This window comes from Sus scrofa, chromosome 13 (assembly GCF_000003025.6).
Source record: "Sus scrofa isolate TJ Tabasco breed Duroc chromosome 13, Sscrofa11.1, whole genome shotgun sequence".
In the NCBI taxonomy this organism is placed as follows: Eukaryota; Metazoa; Chordata; class Mammalia; order Artiodactyla; family Suidae; genus Sus; species Sus scrofa.
The window spans coordinates 77,238,085-77,259,545 of NC_010455.5; the positions used below are offsets into that span (position 1 = coordinate 77,238,085).

The 21,461-nt window shown below is 40.0% G+C and overlaps 1 protein-coding gene across 1 annotated transcript in view; it reads left to right on the top strand.

The window, feature by feature from the left end:
* PCCB (propionyl-CoA carboxylase beta subunit) overlaps positions 1-21,461 on the top strand; it is a 97,299-nt gene that overhangs the window by 20,604 nt on the left and 55,234 nt on the right. Inside the window, 1 exon segment of the mRNA NM_213901.1 lies at positions 17,716-17,824. Coding sequence (NP_999066.1) covers positions 17,716-17,824 — 109 coding nt within the window.

Here is a 21,461-nt window from a genome sequence, read left to right on the forward strand (position 1 = left end):
CTGGCATTTATTGTGGAGGGTGTTGTAGTAACGGCTTTCTCTGTACCTGGTCAGGTCGCCTAAGAAAGTCACCTTCGCCTCTTGTTCTAGACACAAGGAGAAGCTGACATTTTCATTTGGTGGCTGAACAGTTCTCGGGGGCTGACCCGTAGAACCTTTCGCCTCAAGGAACAGCAGTGACTAAGTCCGACAGGACTCATTATTCCAAACCGTTTTGTCCTGGAAGAGGGCCATGGGTCTGATGACAATCCCAGAGGAAGGGGAATCACTTGGGCCTCTGGTCTCCCTGTGGCACAAGCGTTAACAGTTGATTTTGTGTAGTGTGCCCACAGAATATTTTATCCATTTCAACCAGGCATTTGTGTCTCTGTTTCTATACTCACCACCAGCCTTCCTTCAAAAGTGAATTTTTTGCTTTTGTTTTAGTTAATAGGGTGGTGGCGGCTACTGACTATTTTTACTCAGGTCATCCTCTGGTGACAGGGTCCAGAAGGTGGGAAAGGAAGGCCACTGGCTGGCGACTTATCCCCTATTTTGTGTGAGGACCCCTAGAGCCATTCCTCTATCCATGCTTACAAATAAGCGCAAAGGTTTTTCAAAGGATGGTAGAGCCAGAACAGGGGCACCCGACAGCACCTCTCTTAAATCCCTGAATTGTTGTACCTCCTCCTGGCTCCATAGTAGGGGATCCGGGCCTTCCTCTTGGCTTGGAAATAGTCCTTTTATATTACGTCCTTTTCAGTACACAGTCCCCTTGTCTCACATTCTGGGGCATCTGATCCTCATCCAAAAATAGGTCACTGAGATAAACTTTAGAAACAAGCTTAGAATGTTCTTTTACAAACTCAGTTTAACTTTGCAGCAATATAACATAACAGCAAAGAACTACCTGGGAAGTAAATCTTAGTGATACCCCAATTAAAAGAATTAGATTAACAGATACTGCAAATGTCCATTGAAACATCTCTTCCTTTATAAAATTACTCTAATTTTTAACAAATATAGCCAAACCAAGACTAATTCTTTTGCCAATTAAGTCTGGTGTCAACAACCTTGGCCTGATGATTTATGTAAATATAATTGATCATATAGGGTTTTCTAAAAATTAGCTTTGTTAGAACTTTGTAAGGAATCTCAGACTAAGCTTTTAAAGGCAACTCAGGGCTAGGAAAGACATGCCAAGGGCTTGTCTTAAAGATCTAGGTGAATTCCTTGATTTTTAAAAACCGAAATACCTTGAGATTTCTGCAGGCTACATACAACGTGGCTTTCCTAATTTATCTGATAAAGCTTCTGGAACCTAAGAGTTTCCATTCTCTGAAGGAATCAGGTAGAGAAAAGAGAGAAATGTTTCAATTGTGCTTACAAAGGCATAATTTACCAAAGTGCTTGTTGGGGAGAATTTCTTTATACCTAGAAAATGCATATTAAAAGCCATTACTATTTCAAGTAGAAACCATAAAATTAAAACCATATTCACCAGTTCACACAGTCCAATGTAACCCATCCTTTTTGTTTAATTGTTTATTGAAACCATCAGATTTCCTTTTAGAATTTTTAAATTTCTTACCCAGCTTTTAGAATTTTTTAATTTATTTTTTTGAAATAGATCCATTTTATTAGTTGAAAAAAAACTTCTGAAAATGAGGCATTAAATAAAACCACTGATTGAATTTTATCACCCTAAGTAATTAGAAAATAAGAATGAATCTGATAATAATTTTTTTTTTTTTTTTTTTTTTTTTGCCTTTTCTGTCCTTATAGGGCCGCACCTGCGGTGGCATATGGTGGTTCCCAGGCTAGGGGTCCAGTCAGAGCTGTAGCCACCGGCCTACACCAGAGCCACAGCAATGCAGGATCCCAGCCATGCCTGTGACCTACACCATAGCTCATGGCAATGCTGGATCCCCTTTCCACTGAGCAAGGCCAGGGATCAACCTGCGTCCTTATGGGTTTGCTAACCTCTGAGCCACTACGGGAACTCCTGTATCTGATAATAGTTTTTTAAATGATACTACCCTTCACACAAAATAATGATTAATTTTTTTCTCTTCACATATACATAGAATTTTTAAATTTCTTACCCAGCTCATCCTTAAGGTCTGGAAGTCAGAAACTGTATTTCCTTAAAAAGTCCTTTCTATAGACCTTCTTGAAAACATTTTTGCAAAGGCATCGGAGTAAAGCCATTAACAGTGACAAGACTTAAGGCACGTTTTAAATCTGATTACAATGCAAATTGATAAGGAAACTTGGTTACTGTTGTGACATACAACATTTTGAAATAACTAGAAAAAAAAAGAAATTCAACATAGTACTAGTATATATCCAAATTTCAGAAACTGTATAAGTTCTAGAATATCTATATTAAAAACATCTATTCTTCTGTATAATCTGAGGATTATCACTCATTTGATAATGCTCTCTATTTTAACATACCAAATAATTCTAGTCAATTTAACATTTTTTAAAAAATTTGATCAGATAGAATCATAGGTCACTGTGGATAATACTTTTTCCTTCACCAAAGTTACAAGAGATACCAAAAGCAAATACAGCAGATCACTTAAAAGAACATATAATCTGTTATCAAAGTAGCATTCCAAGGAAACTGTTTTCTTAACAACAAAAAGTCAAGTTTTGCACCAGCTTATTTTAAAAATTAATTTACTCAAGTCAACTTATCCTAAACTTAGTTCTGACAATGCACAACCCTTCTCTCAATGTCCACTTCCCATAAACCTTCTAATACTTTGTGTGTCCATTAGTTTGTCCCCTATTTTCCATTGAAAACAAGCTGTCAGACAGACTTACTCTTCTTTTCCCTTGATAAAATAGAATTCCATTCTTCATTCCTTCTCACATAAACCTTTTGTGCCTCTTCTATTAAGTTTTCTCATGGTTTATCTTTCCGTTCCTCTATTTTTTTGTAGCTTTTTGGAAATATTTGCCATCTCTTAGTTACGAAGTGAAGTTTGAGCATGCCCTTTCCTAAAGGGTCGGTGGAATTTCCACCGTATCTTTTTATTTCAGCTCTGAGTCTTTCCAAAAATTCAGTTGGCCCCTCCTCTTTACCTTGTACTTTGAATACCTTAGATACTTTTTGCACATGCCCTCAGTGTGTAGCATTATTATTGTCCCAGCTGGGGTCCTCGTTGGGAATTTACTTTTCACCTGAACTTCCTGGCCTGGGGAGGGTGAGTTTGCTCCCTCGAGGCCATGGCTGTCCTTCAGATCATCCCCCTTCCTTCCTGGAAAATAGAATCCTCAAAATAGACATTAATTCAGACCATGTATAGACCTGTGGTCCAAGGAACTGATCTATTTGATCCACTACCCTGTACGGGTCCTCCAACAATGACCACAATTCCCTCTTAAAACTCTGGACCTCAGTGCTGGTTAAAGAGGCATTTACATATCCTATTCCACCCCCACCTAAGGGAACCTCCCCTAGTTGGAATAGCAGGTTGTGGCTCTTTTTCTTGGTCTCCAGAGGCAGAGGAAGAAAACAGAAAATTTTGAGTATCCTCCTGACATTGCTTTAAATCTCTCCTAAGTCTGGAATAAGGCCTTGTCATATTCTTTGGTTTTGTTGAGGCGGTGGTGGCAGGGAGTCATGTGGGCCCCTTGGAGGGGAGAGGAAGGAGGTCTCAATGTTCTTGGGTTTCCTCCTCATTCCCCTTCTGTTCCCCCTCTGAGGGGAAATAAGACGACCGGTCCCTGCTGCCAACAGAGAGCATAATCAGTTCCCTCCTGGGACCCTGGTGTCTTGTCCTGGACAAACTGAACAAGCAGCTGATAGACCCAATCCTTGTCCAATTTGAACTTTGGCCAGAAGACGGATGGGGCAAGAATAGGTGTCTATTTCCAGATAAAACAACAATATTTAATCATTCTTCTTTTGTCCTTCGTCTGTGGATTGTCTCCCCAATACTTTAGCATTAATCCCAGAGGACTGTCGGGAGGAACTTGGTTTCCCCCTCCACCCGGAGATCCTCCAAGTGGAGGCACGAGTTGGGAAGATTACTTCCCATTTTCCCGGGATTGTGCTCCGATTCTCTGACATCACCAGAAATTGCCAGTCTCACCTGAGACCTTTTGAGGCTTACCAATCCCTTTCCTCGACCACCAAGGAGATACTTGGTCGCCCCCACAATGGGACCTTTCCTACCTTGGTCTGGTGCGTGGTGTCACCTGGTTGCTGCGATTGCCATTTTTCTCAGACCGTCCTCTGCGTTGTCGAGAACTCTCCACAGGTTCGAAGTTCAGGGGTGCGGACCTCTCAATTCAGGGCCACTGCAATGGGGCCATGAGACGTGTCTCCCCTCCTTGAGAATCCATGCTCCAGTGGACCTCGAATCCCAGATGAGCCCCCAAATTGTTGGGAAAAAGTGACCTCAGCTTGGATCGTCAGTGTCAGAAAGTGAGGCACACGAACACAGGGAGATCTCCACAAGGCTCTTTACTCCTGCAGAAGGGTACGAGTACTCAAAAAGTACACAGGAAGAAGAAAGACCCCCCCCCAATTTATCCCTAATGCACATGGTATATCTGTCCCCTTTCCATTGGTCAGGTCAGGGTGCACATTCTTCTTGGTTGGCTAATTTGAAACAAATTGTTACTGGGAAAAGAGGGGTGGGTGAGAGGAGGGTGTCTCAGGCAAAGCAGGAACAAAATGGAGTAACCAAGGCTTCCTTTGATAGAAAAGACTTGGGCTAATTCTCATAATTTGATACATACCTATTTCAAAATGATTACCCTCATAGCATAGCCTAGCTAAGAAAACCTCCATGACCTCACATGATTACCATTTTTTTTTTTTTTTGTGGTGAGAACATTTAAGATCCACTTTCTTAGCAATTTTCAAGTATGTAATACAGTATTGTTAACAATAATCACCATGTTGTACATTAAATCACCAGAACTTACTCATCTTGTAAAAGGAAGTTTGTATCTTTTGACCAACATTTCTCTATCCCTACCTCCCACCTTGCCCCAGCCTTTGCTAACCACCATTCTTTTTTTTTTTTTTTTTGTCTTTTTGAGGGCCTCACCCATGGCATATGGAGGTTCCCAGGCCATGGGTCTAATCTGAGCTGTAGCTGCTGGCCTACACCACAGCCATAGCAACACCACACCTGAGCCGTGTCTGTGACCTATACCACAGCTCACGGCAACACCGGATCCTTAACCCACTGAGCAAGGCCAGGGATCGAACCCAAAACCTCATGGTTCCTAATCAGATTTGTTTCCGCTGTGCCATGACGGGAACTCCCATCTTTTTTTTTCTGTGAGTTTGGCTTAAAAATTTTTTTTAGGAGTTCCCATCGTGGCTCAGTGGTTAATGAATTGCACTAGGAACCCTGGGGTTGCAGGTTCGATCCCTGGCTTTGCTCAGTGGGTTAAGGATCCGGCGTTGCCGAGAGCTGTGGTGTAGGCAGCAGATGTGGCTCGGATCCTGCGTTGCTGTGGCTGTGGCGTAGGCCAGTGGCTATAGCTCCGATTTGACCCCTAGCCTGGGAACCTCCGTATGCTGCGGGAGCGGCCCAACAAATGGCAAAAAGACAAAAAGACAAAAAAAATTTTTTTTTTTATTAAAGTATAGCTGATTTACAGCATTGTGTCACTTTCTCCTGTGACCCAATCATGTATATATGTACACATACATTTTCTTTTTTTCTCATGCTATCTTCCATCAAGTTTGGCTTTTTTATTATTTAATTTAATTTTTGTCTTTTTAGCGCTGCACCTGTGGCATATGGAGGTTCCCAGGCTAGGGGTTGAATTGAAGCTGTAGTCTCTGACCTACACCACAGCCATAGCAATGTCAGATCCGAGCTGCATCACCGGATCCTTAACCCACTGAGCAAGGCCAGGGGTCAAACCTGCGTCTTCATGGATACTAGTCAGATTTGTTTCTGCTGAGCCATGATGGGAACTCCTTGGCTTTTTTAGATTATACATTTAAGTGAGATCATGCAGTATTTATCTTCCACTGTCTGACTTCATATATGCCAAGTGAAATGTCCTGAAGTTCCGTTCATGTCACAAACGGCAGGATTTCTTTATCATGGCCGAATAATACTCCTCTGGGTGTGTATGTGTGTGTCACGTTTTATCAATATGGATATCTAGTGGGTAATACTGTGTGTATATGTACGTGTATCACATTTTATTTATCCATTCAACCCTTGATGGACACTTAGGTTGTTTTGATATCTTGGCTATAGTGAATAATGCTGCAGTGAATATGGCAGTGCATCTATCTCATTGATGTCCTGGTTTTATTTCCTTTGAATATACATCCAGAAGTGGGATTGCTGGATCATATGCTTGTTCTATATTTAGGGTTTTTTTTTGGCTCCCCCTGCTGCATATGGAGCTCCCAAGCCAGGGATCAGATCTGAGTCATAGCTGCTAAATAAGCTGCAGCTGTAGGAACGCTGGATCCCTACCCCACTGTGCCGGGCCAGGGATTGAACCCCAGTTCCAGTGCTCCCAAGATACTGCCAATCCTGTTATACTGCAGCAGGAGCTCCTATATTTAGTTTTAGTTTTTTTTTTTTTTTTTTTTTTTTAGGAAACTCTATACTGTTTTCCTCAGTAGCTGTATCAATTTACATTCCCACCAACAATGCACAAGTGTTCCCTTTTCTCTACATCCTTGCTGTTATTTCTTGTCCTTTTGATAATAGCTTTTCTAACAGGTGTGAGGCTAAAACCTCATTGTGGTTTTGATTTGCATTTTCCTGGATGATGGAGTGATGTTCAACATATTTTGGTGTACTCATTAACTGTTTGTTTTCTTTGGAAAGATGTCTTCAGATCCTCTGCTCATTTTTTAGTCAGATTATTGTTTTTTGCTCTTGAGTTGTGTCAGCTGTCTATATATTTTGGATGTTAACACCTTACTACATATATGATTTGGCAGTGTTTTCTCCCGTTTGGTAGGTCGCCTTTTCATTTTGTTGATTGTTTCTTTTGCTATGCAGAGCTTTTTACTTTGATGTTGTCCCTCTTACTAATTTTTGTTTTTGTTGCTTGTGCTTTTGGTGTCATCCTTAAAATTGTTGCCAAGACCAGTGTTGGGGAGTGTTTTCCTGTTTTTTTTTTTCTAGGAGTTTTATGGTTTCAGGTCGTTGAGTCTTTAATCTGTTTTGAGTTAATTTTTGTGAATAGTGTAGGATGTGGGAGCACTTTTATTCTTCTGCATGTGGTTATCCAGTTTTCCCACCACCATTTATTAAAGAGAGTATTTTTTCCCAATTGAGTATTCTTGGTCCCCTTGTCAAGTGTTAGTTGACAGCATATGTGAGAATTTGTTTATGGACTCTTGATTCTCTTCCATTGGTCTCTCTTTCTCTTTTTAAGTCATGTCATATTGTTTTGATTTTTTTTTTTTTTGTCTTTTTTAGGGCCGCAGCTACTGCACATGGAGGTTCCCAGGCTAGGAGTCTAATCAGAGCTACAGCTGCCAGCCTATGCCAGAGCCATAGCAACGCCAGATCTGAGCCGCGTCTGCAACCTACACCACAGCTCATGGCAACGCTGGATCCTCAACACACTGAGCGAGACCAGGGGTCAAACCCGCAACCTCATGGTTCCTACTTGGAGTCGTTTCTGCTGTGCCACAATGGGAACTCCTTTTTTGATTATTGTAGCTTTGTAGTATAGTTTGAGATCAGAAAGTGTGGTGCTTTCAGTTTTGTTCTTTTCTCAGTATTGCTTTGATTGTTTTGGGTCTTTTATAGTTCTGTACAAATTTTACATGTTTTTTCCTACCTCATAGAAAAATGCCATTGGAATTTTGATAGGAGTTCTTTTGAATCAATAGATGGCTTTTGGTAGTATGGACCTTTTAACAGTATTTTTATCCATGATCATGGAATCTCTTCCACTTATTTTTGTCTTCTTCAGTGTCTTTTATCAAAGTCCTGTAGTTTTCAGTGTACAGATCTTTTACTTCCTTGGTTAAATTTATATCTAAGTGTTTTTTTTTTCCCTGGCTGCATGTTGAAGTTCCTGGGTTAGGGGTCAAACCCTCACCACAGCAGTGACAGTGCTAGATCCTTAACCTGCTGAGTCACTAGAGAACTCCCATACCTGAGTATTTTATGATGTTTGATGCTGTGTGAATGGGCTGGTTTTATATCTTTTTCAAATATTTTGTGTATTGTGTATATTTTGTACAGAAATGCAACTGATTTCTCTATGTTGACTTTTTGTATTCCTTCTCTTTTAACCCTGTGTTTTCATCCTCAGCAATTCCATTCTCCACTTGCAGAACTTTAAATACCTGTGTATTGGCAGCACCCTCTTTCTTGTCTTCTGCAGAATCATTAAGCCTTAACCATTCTACCTCTTAACTATTCCATGTGTTTGAGAGTACAGTAAAAATGCTAGCAGATTCTTTTTAAAGTACTCAATGAAGTAACCATAAAGTTCATATGGTGGGTGTGTGTGTGTGTGTCTGTGGAACCAATGTGTAAGGATAGATATTCCAAGGAGTCCTCTGTGGTGCCGTGGGTTAAGTATATAGTATTGTCACTGCAGAGGCTTGGGTTACTGCTGTGGCATGGGTTCCGTCCCTGGCCCAGGAATTTCCATATGTCGTAGGCATGGCAAAAAAAACAAAAACAAAAAAACCCAGAAAAAAAAATTCCATAAAGGAAGTGCAATGAAGGGTTAGTCCTGGCAGGTGAGAAAACATTATAAAGCTAAAATAACTGAAACTCTTTGATTTGTAAATAAATAGACCAGGAGAACAGAATCGAATTGAGAAATGGATCTAAATATACTCAGACATTTAATTTGTGATGAAAAGGATATATTGTCTTATTTATGGTTGCCGATAATGTCAGTTTCTTGTATCAAAGACACCACTGATTTCTATATTACTATATACAATTTGATGTTTCTTAAACCTTATCTAACTTGACTTCTAGCAGCATTTGACCTATCTCATCACATCTTCCTCTTTGAAACTTCAGGACACTATATTCTGGCAGTTCTCTCATTCCCTTGGTGATCTTAGCCTATCTCTAAACTTTAAATTCTCATCCATCTAGCAACTGACAACTCTCAAACCTATTTCTTCAGGATAAAACACGCTCTTTTTACTCCAGGATTAAACATTCAGTTGCCTATCAACATTTCCATTTGGACTTCATTGGATTTCTCAAACTTGATAGGTTTTGATCTCAAATGAACCCTTCCCAGAGTGTTCTACATGTTTCCCCATCTCCATAAATGGCAAGACCAGCCTTCTAGTGGTTCAGGTCAAAAACAATGACATTATCTTGACTCATATTTTTGGTCACATTTGTAGTTCAATCAGTCAGAAATCATATTTGCTTTACTTTAGGATATAATCTAAAATATAACCAAGTTGCTACACAGCTTTTATACAAGTACCCTATCTGGATTATTGTTGAATCCTTCTACTTTTTTTCTTGCTTCTGTCTCTGCCTCCTCTCCCAGTTAATTAAAACATTTTGAGCACTTAAAATTTTCTAATGGAATACTACCTGGGAAAGTATATAAAAATACGTGAAGTTTAGAAATTGTTATAAAGTACAAATCCACATGAATAACACTCAGAACAAGAAATGGCCTTGCAGGAGCCTTGCCCTCTTCCTCTTCCTAATCACTATTGTCTCCACCCATCTTGTCTAGAATTATTTACTCTATCAACTTTTATAGTAACTTTTTTTTTTTTTTGCTTTGCTTTACAGTGTAACTTTTTTTTTAATTGTATTACTTTTAAAAAATATTTATTTATTTATTTATCTTTGTCTGTGGCATGTGGAAGTTCTGGGTCCTGGGATGCACCCAGGCCACAGCAGTGACAATGCTGGAACCTTAACCCACTGAGCCACCAGGAAATTCCTACAGGTTTACATTTTAATTCTGCCTCACCAAACAGTGTAGTTAATGCTGCCTGCTTTAACCTTTAATGTAGAGTGAAATCACATAATATGCATTCTTTTGTGCATGACTGTGATTCATATTTTTTAAGATTTTTCCATGTTCTTTGTAAAATATTCATTTTAATAGCTGTGTAGTAAATTACCTTAATATCCTCATCCTTTCTGTCAACAGTTATTTGTGTTTCAAGATTTTTTGCCATTGCAAATAATGCTGATATAAGCATTCTTATATGTGTATCTTGGTGCACACATGTTTCAGTTTCTCAAGGTCAGACAGCATTAGGTCATGGGATATACGTATTTCCCAGTTTTTCTAGGAAATGCCTGTATACTGAAGAAGTTGCAGCAATTTACCCTTCTACTAGCAGTGGGTGAGAATTTCACTTGTTCTGCATCCTTGCCAACACTTTTATTAACATAATTTAATTGTGGCAGTTTACATGTTTTGTGATCTCTCATTGTTTTAATTTGCATTTCTATGACTAATGAGGTTGAACACATTTTCATGTGTTTTCTTTTGTGGCATGCCTGTTCATCTGTTTTGCCCCTTTTTGAAAACTGAGGTTCTTATTTTTTCTTATTGACTTTTAGGAATTCTTTGTATATTCTGGAAAATCTGCTGATAACCTTATCGGGGTTCCCTTGTATGTTATTTGTTTCTTTTCCCTAGCTGCTGTCAATATTCTCTCTTAGCCTTTAATTTTGGTCAGTTTGATTAATAATGTATCTTGGTGTATTCCTCCTTAGGTTTATTTTATATGGTACTCATTGTGCTTCCTGGACTTGAGTGAGTGTTTCCTTTCCCATGTTAGGGAAATTTTCCGCTATTATCTCTTTGTTTTTTTCTCTCCCTCTCTCTCTCTTCCCCTTCTGGCACCCCTATAGTGTGGATGTTGGTGTGTTTAACGTCTCAGAGTTCTCTTAGACTCATTTCTTTTCAGCCTTTTTTCTCTTTTCTGTTCCATATCAATGATTTCTACTAGTCTGTCCTCTACCTTGCTTATTATTCTTCTGCCTCCTGTATTCTGCTGTTGTTCGCTTCTAATGAATTTATTTCAGTTACTGTATTTTGCATTGCTGCTTGCTTAATCCTTAAATTTTACATTTCTTAACTCAGTGTTTCTTGTAATTTATCAATCTTTGCTTCCAGTTTATTTCCAACATCTTGCATCATCTTCACTATCATCAGTTCAGCAGTAGGTTGTAATTTTATTGCTTTTATGCTAAAGTGTAGTTGATTTACAGTGTTTCTTTAAGTTCTCTTGTACAGCAAAGCAGTCCAATCACACACAGTTCCTTGTGCTGCACAGTAGGGTCCCATTGCCCATCCATTCCAAATATAACAGTTTGCATCCAAAAACCCTGAACTGCCCATCCATCCCCATCCCTGCCCCCAACCCCAGGTCTGCTCTCCTTGGCTGTGATCTGTTTTCTGTTTTTTAGATAAGATCATCTGTTCCATATTTTAGACTCCACAAATAAGTGATAACTTATGGTATTTGTCTTTCTCTTTCTGGCTTACTTCACTTAGTATGAGACCCTCTAGTTCCATCCATGTTGCTGCAGATGGCATTAGTTTGTCTTTATGGCTGAGTAATACTCCATTGCATATATGTACCATATTTTATTAATGCATTCATCTGCTGGTGTACATTTAGGTTGTTTCCAGGTCTTGGATATTGTGAACATAGGGGTGCATGTATCTTTTTCAATGAAAGTTTTGTCTCATATAGGCCCAGGAGTGGGATTGTTGGATTATATGGTAGTTCTATATTTAGATTTCTGAGGTACTGCCATACTGTTTTCCATAGTGGTTATATTCCCACCAATAGTGAAGGAGGGTACCTTTTTCTCTATACCCTCTTTACCATTTGTTATTTGTTGACTTATTAATGATGATGGCCATTCTGACTGGTGTGAGGTAGTACCTCATATTTAATCTTTTTTGAAATGTTTGGTAGAATTTACTGATGAAGCCATTTGGTCTTGGGCTTTTCTTTGGGAGGTTTTAGATTACTGATTTGATGTCTTCACTAGTTACAGATCTATTCAGATTTCTAATTTTTCATGACTCAGTCTTGGTGGTAGGTTGTAAATTTCTAGGAATTTTTCCATATCATCTAGGTCATCCAGTTTGTTGGTATAGGAGTTCCTGTTGTGTCTCAGTGTTAACGAACCTGACTAGTATCCGTGAGGATGTGGGCTTGATCTCTGGCCTTGCTTAGTGGGTTAAGGATCTGGTGTTGTTGTCAGCTGTGGCATGGGTAGAAGATGTGACATAGATCTGGCATTGTTGTAGGCCGGCAGCTGCAGCTCCAGTTTGACCCCGAGCCTGGAAAGGTCCATATACTTCAGGTGAGGCTGTTGAAAAAAAAACAAACAAACTCAAAACTAATTTGTTGGTATAGAATTGTTCATAGTACTCTTCATAATCTTTTCATTTATGTAGACATGGTAGTGATGCCTCCATTTTTATTTCTTTTTTGTTTGCTTTTGGTTTTTAGGGCTGTGTCTGTAGCATATGGAAGTTCCCAGGCTAGGGGTCTAATTGGAGTTGCAGCTGCTGGCCTACACCACAGCCAAGGTAATGTGGAATCTGAGCCTTGTCTGCAACCTACACCACAGCTCACCACAGTGCTGGATCATTAACCCACTGAGGGGGGCCAGGGATTGAACCTGCATCCTCATGGATCCAAGTTGGGTTTGTTACCACTGAGCCACGACAGGAACTCCTCCATTTTCATTTCTGATTTTAGTACTTTGAGTCCCCCCCCGCCTTTAGGACATCTAGTTAAATATTTGTCAATTTTGTTGATCTTTTTGAAAAACCAACTTCTGGTTTTATTGAGTTCCCTCCCACCTAATTTTCATTTAACTCAGCTCTAATTTTTTTTTTTTACCAGCATTTAGGATTTTAATATATGAATTTTGAAGTAACACAATTCAGCCTGCTACAAGTTCTCTAAATATAAATAAGGAACAAAAATCCCCCGTAAAAGTTATCAAGCAGATATGGGAAAAGAGCCAACTAGAACTAGAAATGAAAAATATCACAATTAGATGTTTTTGTAAGCCTCAGCGGGTGGTTTAAGAGAATATTAGCTTATCAGCTCTAATTTTTTTCCCTTCTTCTAGCTTTGGGTTTAAGTTTTTGTCTTTTTGTGGGTTTTTTTTTTGATCCTTAAGGTATAAAGTTGAATTGAGACTTTACTTAGTGTGTTTATAGCTTTAAATTCCCCCTCCTAGCACTATTGTTGCTCATAAGTTTTTGTATGTTGTGTTTTCATTTCTTGATATTTTCTAATTCCCTTGATTTCATCTTTTATCCATTGGTTGTTTAAGAGTGTGGTATTTAATTTCTGCATATTTGTAAATTTCCAGTTTTCGTTCTGTTTCTATTTTCATTCCATTATGAGCAAGCAAGACAGGTTGTGTGATTTTAATCTTTTAAAACTTAAGACTTGTTTCGCATATGCTTAACATGCAGTCTATCTGATATACTCCTTTTATTTACCATCTAGATTCTTTTGGTCAGTTGTCCCGATGATGTCCTTCATGGCTTTTTCTTTTAGTACAGGATCCATTTTGGGATCACATATTGCATTCAGTTATCATATTGCATTAATATCATTTACTTTGTGACAATTCCTCAGACTCTTTGTCATGACATTTTGAAGACTACAGAATGAATTATTTCATAGATTGTTCCTCAGTTTGGGTCCATGCGATATTTCCTCATGATAAGATTCACATTAGGTATCCTAGCCTGTCTCTTGCATAAGTGATGTTGTATCCTGCTCAGATGATCACACCTGGAGGCCATTGATGGCCATCTGCCCTTCATTATTAATACTAATTTGATCACTGTTCAGTTGTCTGATTTCTCCACTGTGTAGTTTCTGTTTTTCCTTTGTAACTGATACTCATTGGGGAAATACTTTGAGACCATGCAAGTATGCTGTTCCACATTACACTTTTTCTCCTTGACTTAGTATCTATTGCTGATTCTTGTCCAAACCAATCTTTACAAGATGATTATTTTCCAATTCCTCCACTTGCTTTATACCATTTAGCATTCTACACTAAGGAAGAGCTCTGCTTTCTTGGGCACTTGTTTATTTCACTGACTTAATGGATTTTCCTATTTTACCCAGTGGTTTATAATCCATTACTATTATTAGGTATTTTGATATTCAAAATGCCTTTCACTTAGCCAGTCGGAGTCTCTATAAAGCTGGTTTCTGTGCCCTTTTGGTAGGAGAATCAATGTCAAATGTATACTTTATGGGTAGTGTGTTTTAGTTTTTTTACTTTTTCCTACCCCAAAGTCATGAAGATAGTTTTTTGTTTGTTTGTTTTTTTCATTTTTTGTTTTTCCTTTTTAGAGCTGCGCCTGCGGCATATGAAAATTCCCAGGCTAGGGGTCAAATTGGAGCTGTAGCTGCTGGCGTTGCCACAGCTACAGCAATGCCAGATTCAAGGTTCATCTGTGACCTACACTGTAGCTTGAGAGAAGACTGGATCCTTAACCCACTGACCAAGGCCAGGGATCAAACCTGTATCCTTCTGGGTACTAGTCAGGTTCTTAACCCACTGAGCCACAATGGGAACTCTGATAGTTGTTATTTTCTAAAAGCTTAATTATTTTGCCTTTTATGTTCCATCTAAAATTAGAATTATTTTTGCATTAGTATGAAGTGGAGGCTAGTTGGATTTTTTTTTTTTTGTATAGATACCTTTTTTTCTTTTTCTTTTTTTCTTTTTATGGCTACACCTATGACATATGGAAGTTCCCAGGTCAGGGGTTGAATTGGAGCTGCAGCTGAAGCCTACACCACAGCCATGGCAACACCGGATCTGAGCCACATCTTTGACCTGTGCCGCAGCTTGGGGCAACGCTGGACCCAATGAGTGTGGCCAGGTATCAAACCTGAGTGGAGGCAATGTTGATTCCTTAACCCACTGAGCTACAATGGGAACTCCTAGATCTTTCTATTGAAAGGAACATTCTTTCTTGCTCTGTAATGTTATTTACATCATGATTCAAGCATCCATATATCAAGAGTATTTCACTGAATTCTCTTGGTCTGTTTACGTATCTCTGTGTTAGTACCATACTATTCATTACAATGGCTTTATGTGAAAAGTTGATAACTGGAACAGCGTCTCTCCTTAACTCTTCTTTAAGTGGAATGGGATATTCTTGGATCCCCCCCTTTTTTCAACTTTGAGATATAATTGATGTATGGTGAACTGCATACATTTAAGTTGTGTAATTAGAATATTTTTTTAAAGTAAAGTTTATTGAAGTATAGGTGACTTATAATGTTTAGTTTCCAGAGTTCAGCAAAGTGAATCAGCCATATGTAAACATACTATCCATTATTTTTCATATTCCTGTCCCATATAGGCTACCAGAGAGCATTGAATAGAGTTCCCTGAACTATATAGTAGGTCCTTATCACTGATTGATTTTGTATGTAGTACTGTGTATATGCCAACCCCAACCTCCCAATCCATCCCAACACCTTTAGTAACTGTAAGTTTGGTTATGAAATCTTTGAGTCTGTTCCTGAATAAGTTCTTTATGGAAAGTAAGGTGTTATTTATTTATTTTTCTGCGAGCCCGTGGTATGCAGAAGTTCCTGGGCCCAGGATCAAACCCAAGCCACCGCAGCAATCCAAATCGCTGCAGTGACAATGCTGGATTTTTAACCTGCAGTGCCAAAAGAGACCTCCTTGTGCAGTGCGATGAGTGTATTCAACCATAAAGTCATGACCACAATTAAGGTCATGAACACAGCTGTCACCCCCAAATTTTCTTTGCGTATTTTTTGTAATCCATTCTTCCCTATATCCCAGTCCTGTCCTTAGTTAAGTTCATCTGCTTGTTATCACAGTAGGTTAATTTGTGTTGTTTAGAATGTTGTATAAATAGAACTATACAAAATGCATAGAAAAGGTATGCACCCCCCCTTTTTTTTTGGCAACGGGCTAGTTTCTTTCCCTCTGGATAATTATTTTGAGATTCACTTGTGGACACTGGACTGTTTCTAGTTTTTGACTGTTACAAATAGTGCTGTTATGAACATTGTATGAGTGTTTGTGTCGGGTGGGGGAGATAGATCTCTCTAGCTAGGCTATTCTAGCAAGAGTCCACACCAAGGAGCCATAAAATAAAGACCGCTACTGTTAGCACAAGTTCATGTGCCTGATGCACAGTGAGGCAAAGGAGCCGAAATGTCAGAGGGTGGAGCAGAGAGAGGTTTATTGCAGGCGGTGCAAGGAGACAGGTGGCTCTGAACTCCTGGAGTCAAAGTTGTAAAGCATTTTAAAAGGCAAGGTGAGGGAGGGCTCGGTGGTTGGTTGTTGCGAACTTCTTGGTGCAGAAATCCTTTGTTCTTGCAGCTGTTCATGGAGGTTAGAGCACAGTGTTCCTGTAAACCTCCAACAAGACACATATTATATACTTCAGAGAGGCGCTAAGCAGAGGATATGGGGGAAGGGCCTGCCCTGAGAAGGCCCCATAGGGTCCTACTGGGTTATAGTACAACACACATAGTAGTCTAAGGACTCTCCTTATTATCTAAGAGTGACCATCTAGTAGGAAAATAAGCAAAGAACATAAACAGTGAGCTGACAGAGATGATTGTAGTAAGATATTTATTGCAGCATTGCTTGTTATAGGAAAACGCTGGCAACCATCTAAAGGATAATCAGTAGGTGACAGTTAAACTATGATACATATCCTAGTATACTGATGTGGAATGTTCTTTAAGAAGTTTCAGACAGTGTGTGGGGGGACACTGTGCTGGAGAGAAAATAAAGGGAAAAATGTAAATGTTCATATATGCAGGGACGTCAGAGAAACTAACAGTGGTTGCCTTTGGGGAGGGAAATCGGAGGCCTGGAAATAAGGGCTGGCATGTAGACTTCCCACTGTAACTATCTCCCGTTCTTGTTTAAATTTTTTACAATATGCCTTTATTATCTTTAAATTTTATATATATATATATATATGTATATATATAATATATGTTTTTTGGTCTTTTTGTATTTTTAGGGCTGCACCCATGGCATATGGAGGTTCCCAAGCTAGGGGTCCAATTGGAGCTGTAGCCGCCAGCCTCCACCACAGCCACAGCAATGCCAGATCCGAGCCACATCTGTGACCTACAACACAGTTCGTGGCAACACTGGATCCTCAACCCATTGAGCAAGTCCAGGGTTCGAACCTGCCTCCTCATGGATGCTAGCTGGGTTTGCCAACTGCTGAGCCATGACAGGAACTCTTAAATCATCTTTAAATTATAAACTGAGAATTAAAATCCTGTTATCCTCCTGAAACACCAAACATTGTTATCAATGTCTCCAATGGCTTCACTTAAAGTGACTGGTTAATTTTAGGCAATCTGCACACCATCATAGCGCTTTAGTTTCTTCATCCATAAGTGGGGTGATAATAGTACCTCGGCTGTCATGACACAATCCCATGAAATGCTTAGAAAAATGCTTAGTGCACAGCAAACTGTGAATAGGGGCCACCTTTTAGGGTGCTCTACAGAGGAATGCCCTGGACATGTTAGCCAAACAATGTTAGCAGGTCATCTCACTGAGAGAGAACAGGCAGTGGAGATTTTTTGTTCACCTGATCCAGGTGAGGCAGGGAAAAATATGGGTCTGTAATTTAGGTAGGCATCTGTGAGCTGCATCCTAACCTGATTCTGCCCCATGTCACTGTCTTCTCAGCTCTGAGACTGAACCTTCTGGGATTCTCTGGTTTCAGGACACCTCCTACTTATTCATCACTGGTCCTGATGTTGTGAAGTCTGTCACCAACGAGGACGTGACCCAGGAGGAGCTCGGGGGTGCCAGGACCCACACCACCATGTCAGGTTAGAGGTCTTGAGGTGCCCCTCCGCTGTCAGACACTGAGATGAGTTGTTGCCAGAGATAACGTGACCGTCTGTTAGAAATACCACTTCACTGCCAGAATTTGAGAAGACTATAAATATGCTGTATTGACTACAGATACAGTAATAAGGGTGGATTTATATCTCAAACTTGTTAAATAGCAGGCTGCTACTAATGCTTTGGTAGTCTTTGAATTTTTCTTTTTTTCTGTTTTGGTTGCCCTGAAGCATGTGGAGTTCCTGGGCCAAGGATCAGATCTGAGCTGCATTTGTGACCTATGCTGCACCTGCAGCAACCCAGATCCTTAACCCACTGTGCCAGGCCAGGGATCCACCCTGCATCCCAGTGCTCCAGAGACACTGCTGACCCTGTTGCGCCACAGCAGGAACTCCAGTCTGAAATTTTTGAGTTAGCAAGAATGATGGTTATAACAATTACGATTTATATAGTATAGTTGAACTTAAAAAAATTGCTTTTTTTTTGGTCTGCTCCATGACATATGAAGTTCCCAGACCAGGGATCAGATCTGAGCCACAGTTGGAACCTCTGCTGCAACTGTGACATCTCTGGGTCTTTAATCCACTGTGCTGGGTGGGGAACTGAACCTGCATCCCAGTGGTCCAGAGATGCTAAGGATCCCATTGTGCCACAATGGAAACTCCAAAATATGTTGCATTTTATTACTTTTTTTTTTTTTTTTTTTTTGTCTTTTGTCTTTTTTTTTTTTGTTGTTGTTGCTATTTCTTGGGCCGCTCCCGCGGCATATGGAGGTTCCCAGGCTAGGGGTTGAATCGGAGCTGTAGCACCGGCTACGCCAGAGGCCACAGACAAGCGGAGATCCGAGCCGCGTCTGCAACCTACACCACAGCTCAGCAACGCCGGCATCGTTAACCCTCTGAGCAAGGGCAGGGACCGAACCCGCAACCTCATGGTTTTTTTACTCCAAAGTTGGGGTAGGTCTTAGAATAGGTGGCATTTTACCAGTCTCCATTGGCCAAGTACAGTTGTAATGATGGTCAGGCCCACATGTTGACAATCTGGGTCATTGCTTCTCACCTTTAGTTTCATAATGCTGCGTTCAAAATGTGTAAAGATTATTCTTTGCTTTGGCATCAAAACAGAAAGGTACTGTTTGTATAGAGAGGCCTGGAATTGAGAGCAGAGCATGAATCTGACATTAGTGAAGACAGTTGTCATTGGAATAATGATTGGAATTCCATATTTTCTTGGAAGAAGACCCCAAGTTGTGAAAAGATTGCCTACCACACGGCAAGCAATTTTACTGAAGACAGGAGGAGGAGCCTCCTTGAAAGATTTCAAAGCACTGAGAGGCTGGTGAGATAGTCTGTGCTGTGGTTGTACTGTGGTTAAGGCATTGTACTGTGGTTAAGGCATTGGGTCCTCATTTAATCAGCAGCATTTCTTTCTTTGGGTGCATATAATGGAGGTATGTCTTAATGTCTTGAAGTCTAATGTTTGATGAAACATAGTTTAACAAAAGTTATAGTTCTTGATCACTGCCCCGCCCCAAGTTGTTCCTCCTTCATCTCAGGTTGGGGTCAGCCTGTTAGTGCAACTCTGTGTGCAAGGAAGCCAAACAAACCAAACCATTGGTGTTTGGAGCATAGAAAGGTTTATTGCATGGCCATGCAAGCAAATGGGTGGCTTGTGCCCCTCAAGTATCCTGAAGGCCCTGAAACAAAATTGCAAAGTGTTTCGAAAGGCAAAGTGAGAGAGGGGCGTGGTTGGTTGTTGCAAACTTATTTGTGCAGAAATCCTTTGTTCTTGCAGCTGTACACAGAGGGCACAAAGTTCCTGTAAACCTCCAACAGGATACAAGTTATACTTAAGAGAGGAGCTAAAGCAGATGATATGGGGGAAGGGCCTACCCTGGGAAGGCCCCAAAGGGTCCTGCTTTGTTACAAACCTAGGTGCACTCTTTTCCCTCACCCAGTGGCTCTCTGTCCAGCCCAGCATGCTTCTCACAGTAAATGCCCACAGCCTGTCATCACGCTCACATCTCAGGGCTTAATTGGCAGCAGTTGTTTATTTTTCTTATTGGGATGTAAAATAATGTTGAGTCTTGATGGAATCAGATTTGATGAAGTATGCTTTTTTCCCCTGACTTCACCAGTATTACATGTTTGTGGTAGACAGTTTAGAAAATCCAGGAGTAAAAATCACCAGGAGGGGTTCCCTGGTGGTCTAGTGGTTAGGACTTAGCGCCTTCATTGCTGTGACCTGAGTTCAGTCCCTGATCAGGGAATTGAGATCTCACATCAAGCTGCTGCATACCATGCCCCCCCCCCACAAAATCATTAGGAATTTCATCACTCGCAGATAATTACCACTCTTTTGTTTGTTTCTTTTTGGCCAGGGATTGAACCTGTGCCACAGCTGCACCCTAAGCCACAGCAGTGACAATGCCGGACCCTTAACCTGATGAACCACCAGGGGACTCCACCATTCAATTTTTGGTTATAACTGTAGTCTTTTCATGCAGATAGGTGGGAATATATATATATTATATATATATATTATATATATATATAACTCAAATGTAGGTGTGTAATATTCTTTTGTGGCTTGTTTTTTCCCCTGACAGCTTAAGGTAATGAATAACTGTGAAGTTACATTTTCTTCTGCAGCATAATTTTAAAGGTAGCATTTGGTGTTCTTTCTGAGTCTGAGGCTCTTTGGTCAAGTCTGATGTACTTAGCTCTGTGTCCCCAAAAAAAGACACAAAGATGCTTTATATACATATATATATATATGCTTTTGATAACAGCTTTATTGAGATATAATTCACATACATGTATATGAACTTCCTACTTAAAGTATGCAAGTCAGTGGTTTTAATATATTCAGTGTTAATTATCACCATGGTCAATTTTATTTTTCTTTTTCAATTTTTCAGTTTTTTTTTTTTTTTTTTTTTTTTTTTTTTGTCTTTTTAGGGCTGCACCTGCAGCATATGGAAGTTCTCAAGCTAAGGGTAGAATTGGAGCTACAGCTGCAGTTCTGTGCCACAGCCACAGCAGTGAGGGATCTGATCCCTGTCTGTGACCTTATTTCACAGCTCACGGCAATGCCAAATCCTTAACCCACTGAGAGAGGCCAGGATTGACCTCGTGTCCTCATGGACTCTAGTCAGGTTTGTTATTGCTGAGCCACGACAAGAACTCCACTTAGCATATATTTTTAAGGTTGTAGCATATTTTCTTATAGCATGTTGCAGCAAGAATCAGTAAATCATTCCTTTTTATTGCTGCATAATGTTTCAAGGTATGTATATGCCTCGTTTTGTTTATCTAGTGATAATTTTTTTCTTCTCTTTTTTTGTCCGCATTTGCAGCATGCAGACGTTCTTGGGCCAGGGATCAAACCCACGTTACAGCAGTGACCAGAGCCACAGCAGGGACAATGCCAGATCCTTAACCCACTGAGCTACCATGGAACACCTGTCTAGTGCTAATTTAACAAACATTTGGATTGTTTTCACTTTTTGACTGTCACAAATATGCTGCTATAAACACTCACGTACAATTTTTGTCTAGGTGTATGTTTTTGTTTTCCTTAGGTGTATATCTAGGGGTGGAATTTCTGGGTCAGGTGGTA